The following is a 3592-nucleotide window of genomic DNA, read 5'->3' on the forward strand; positions in this document are numbered from 1 at the left end:
CTACTCCTGCTGCTGCTACTACTACTACTACTACTACTCCTGCTGCTGCTGCTACCACTGCTACTACTACTGCTGCTGATGATGCTGCTGCTGCTTACGACGCTCCCTTTATCATCGTACGTGGCTGTCAGTACGGCAGCAATAAACTGTCGTTGGCATTTATGGGTGTCATTCATTATAGCAGTGTGTGACTACTGCGGTGACACGTCTGGCGAGAGAAAGAGAGAGAGGGGGAGAGGGAGAGAGAGGGAGATTGAGAGAGAGAGAGAGGGGAGAGAGAGAGAGAGAGCGAGAAGGAGAGAGGGGAGAGAGAGAGAGAGAGCGAGAAGGAGAGAGGGGGAGAGAGAGAGAGGGTGGGAGAGAGAGGGGGAGAGAAGGAGAGAGAGAGGGTGGAGAGAGAGAGAAGGGGAGGGGAGAGAGAGAGTGAGAGAGAGGGGAGGGGAGAGAGAGAGTGAGAGAGAGGGGGAGGGGAGAGAGAGGGGGAAAGCGAGCGAGAGAGAGGGGAATGGGAGAGAAAGAGTGAAAGAGAAGGGAAGGGGGGAGAGAAAACGTGAGAGTGAGAGAGAGAGAGGGGAAGGAAGAGAGAGAAAGTGAGAGAGAGAGAGAGAGAGAGAGAGAGGCGTGAGGGGGAGAAAGCGAGCGAGAGAGAAAGAGAGCGAGAAAGAGAGTGAGAGAGAGAGAGAAAGAGAGAGAAAGAAAGTAAGAGTGCGAGAGAGCGGGAGAGAAAGAGAGAAAGTGAGAGTGAGTGAGAGAGAGATAGAGAAAGAGAGAGAGAGAGAGAGAGAGAGAGAGAGAGAGAGAGAGAGAGAGAGAGAGAGAGAGAGAGATGTAGTCCAATAAGAAACACGCATCAATTTTACCAGCATTTGTTTACACGTGACCTAGCAACACGACAAACGGCAGTCTCTCTGTCGGCCAACGAAATGTCACTACTCGAGTTGCCGCGCAGGGAATCTAACCCAGTGCTGACACCTGGTGGGGACGCTTACCTCTCCATGAACGTCTTCAGCGTGTCGATGGCGCGTCGGTCATTAAGGCGGCGCATGTCCAGTTCGCTGACCTGTTGCCGCGCGGACACAAGCTCTGACCGCGCCATGTCCAGCTCCGCGCGGTCTCGCTCGATCGTGTGCTTCAAGATCTGATCTCTGCTGTCCGCAGCGGTGAGCGACTTAGTCACCTCCCTCACCTGCAAGAGTTAAGTACATAGTGAGGGACTTAGCTCCCTCACCTGTAAAAGTTAAGTCCACAGTGAGGAACTTAGCTCCCTCACCTGCAAGAGTTAAGTCCACAGCAGGGTTCTCCAAGAGCACTTATAGCCTGGCGGCCCGCCAGGCTATCGTCGAGCCCCGCAATCCTAAAATGCACCCCCAATCTAAATATCATAGCCGCCATGCTAAATATCATAGCCCCCGGACACCCCTAGCATGCAAACCGCCTTCGGCGATTTGCAACTAGGACCGTAAAGGCAGCACCCCCATGCTATAATGAGAAAGCTAGGAGAACCCTGCACAGTGAAGGACTTAGCTCCCTCATCTGCAAGAGTTAAGTCCACAGTGAAGGACTTAGCTCCCTCATCTGCAAGAGTTAAGCTGGGTTTACACTACCAACTTTATGTTGGCGAATTGGACCCAAAAACTTCCCAACCATACAACTGACAATCGTCAGTGTAAATGTGAAGGTCGCGCGAGCAACTGGTCAATAGAGACTAGTTGGGAGATTAGAACATGTTCTATTTTTCGCCAACTCGGAGTTGCCGCATTGCCAAATTGGTCCAACTCGCCAATTTGTCAACATAAAGTCTGTAGCGTAAACCCAGCTTTAGGTGTGGTCCACGATGAGGAACTTAACTCCCTCACCAACACACGCAGCGAGAGGGGGTGGGGGGAGGGGAACAGGGAAAAGAGGGGAACTATGCCAATAAAATTATGCCAGTGTAAATACGACAGGAATGCGACAAAGTACGTATGAATCAAGATATGGGATTGCGATGTCCACTACCTTGCACTCAGCGTCGTGTAGATCTTTCTTGTGAACCAGCTCAGCAGAGGTTTGCTGCACGAGCAGCTGATATACCTTCTCCCTCCATCTCGTCAACAGGTTCCCCGGAGCAGGTGAGACCACATCTGGCGCCACCTACAGGCAGAGCGCAGAGGTAATTGACTACGATATTCTCATTAATTGCACTTCTATGCTGTTAACGAAAACAGACATTACACACGAAATCACTTTGTGAATAATGGCCATGAAAGACGATGGATTGAAGCGGCAGCATCGCTTCGTGCTTCATGTGTACGTGTATATACATTATACACAGGCACGCATACACACACACGTGCACCCAAGCACACACATATGCAAGCACACATACACATACGCACGCACGCACGCACGCACGCACGCACGCACGCACGCACGCACACACACATATATATATATACTCACATCAGCCATCTCTTTCTCCTGTATGGTCAGGATCTGTGTGATCGCTCCCAGCCTCACCTCTAGCAGGCCCACCTGAGTCGTCAATCGCTCGTTATCACCGACCAACCTCTGCAAGCGATCGCGCAACGTTACCACCCATCCACGTCACCGTACAATCATCTAGTACAGTTACAACACAACAGAGCTCAGTCTAATCTATCCACGTCATCGCCCAATCACCTAGTACAGTTACAACACAACAGAGCTGAGTCTAATCTATCCAAGCCACCATGCAATCATCTAGTACAGTTACAACTTACAACACAACAGAGCTCAGTCTCATCTATCCACGTCACCGCCCAATCACCTAGTACAGTTACAAGTTTACAACACAACAGAGCTCAGTCTAATCTATCCAAGCCACCATGCAATCATCTAGTACAGTTACAACACAACAGAGCTCAGTCTCATCTATCCAAGTCACCGTCCAATCATCTAGTACAGTTACAACACAACAGAGCTCAGTCTAACCCATTCAAGCCACCGCACAATCATCTAGTACAGTTATAACACAACAGAGCTCAGTCTAATCTACCCCAGCCACCATCCAATCATGTAGTACAGCAAGGAAAAAGTCTAACTAAGCTTACGCGAAAAGTTTGACACAAAATATTGTGTGCAAATCTGATATGAATGCTCTATTATTATGACCGCTCCGGATTTCCTCTGAATAATACCCCAGTGACCAGTCGCTATTGAATTGTAAGCTAACAAGAACTGCTAATACTCACTGAAATCTTCTCTGTCTGTTCCTGCAACTCTTCGTTAGTTGGCAGGTCATCCACCGGTCCTTTGCCAATGTAAGCTTTCAGCTTGACCACTTCGGCCATCTTTTCCTCCAACTGGCTTTTCAGTTCACTGAAATCAATCCAACACCGCGAGATCAATAACCTTATCGACCAGCTTAGTGCAAGACATTTTAATAATTAGTAAATTCATGATATATATAGACATATGACATATGATATAGGTAGCTAGTGATGTCACGATCATCGATTATACTCGATCATCGGTTGAACAGTGGCTGGAGCCAAGCGCTTGGTTATCAAAATCCATAATCAATTTCATCAAAAAAAAAAAAACTTGGAAAAGTGATGAGAATCAGAGATAT

General features: G+C 48.6%; 1 protein-coding gene across 1 annotated transcript in view; it reads right to left on the bottom strand.

The window, feature by feature from the left end:
* Nucleotides 1-985: 985 nt before the first annotated feature.
* LOC106812937 (coiled-coil alpha-helical rod protein 1-like) overlaps nucleotides 986-3592 on the bottom strand; it is a 9957-nt gene continuing 7350 nt past the window's right edge. Inside the window, exons 7-10 of the mRNA XM_014816947.1 lie at nucleotides 3213-3339; nucleotides 2443-2550; nucleotides 1999-2133; nucleotides 986-1186 (exon numbers count right to left, since the gene is read on the bottom strand). Of these exons, the coding sequence (XP_014672433.1) occupies nucleotides 986-1186; nucleotides 1999-2133; nucleotides 2443-2550; nucleotides 3213-3339 (571 nt within the window). The remainder of the gene's footprint in view (nucleotides 1187-1998; nucleotides 2134-2442; nucleotides 2551-3212; nucleotides 3340-3592) is intronic.

This window comes from Priapulus caudatus, unplaced genomic scaffold (genome assembly GCF_000485595.1).
Source record: "Priapulus caudatus unplaced genomic scaffold, Priapulus_caudatus-5.0.1 Scaffold703, whole genome shotgun sequence".
Lineage (NCBI taxonomy): Eukaryota > Metazoa > Priapulida > Priapulimorpha > Priapulimorphida > Priapulidae > Priapulus > Priapulus caudatus.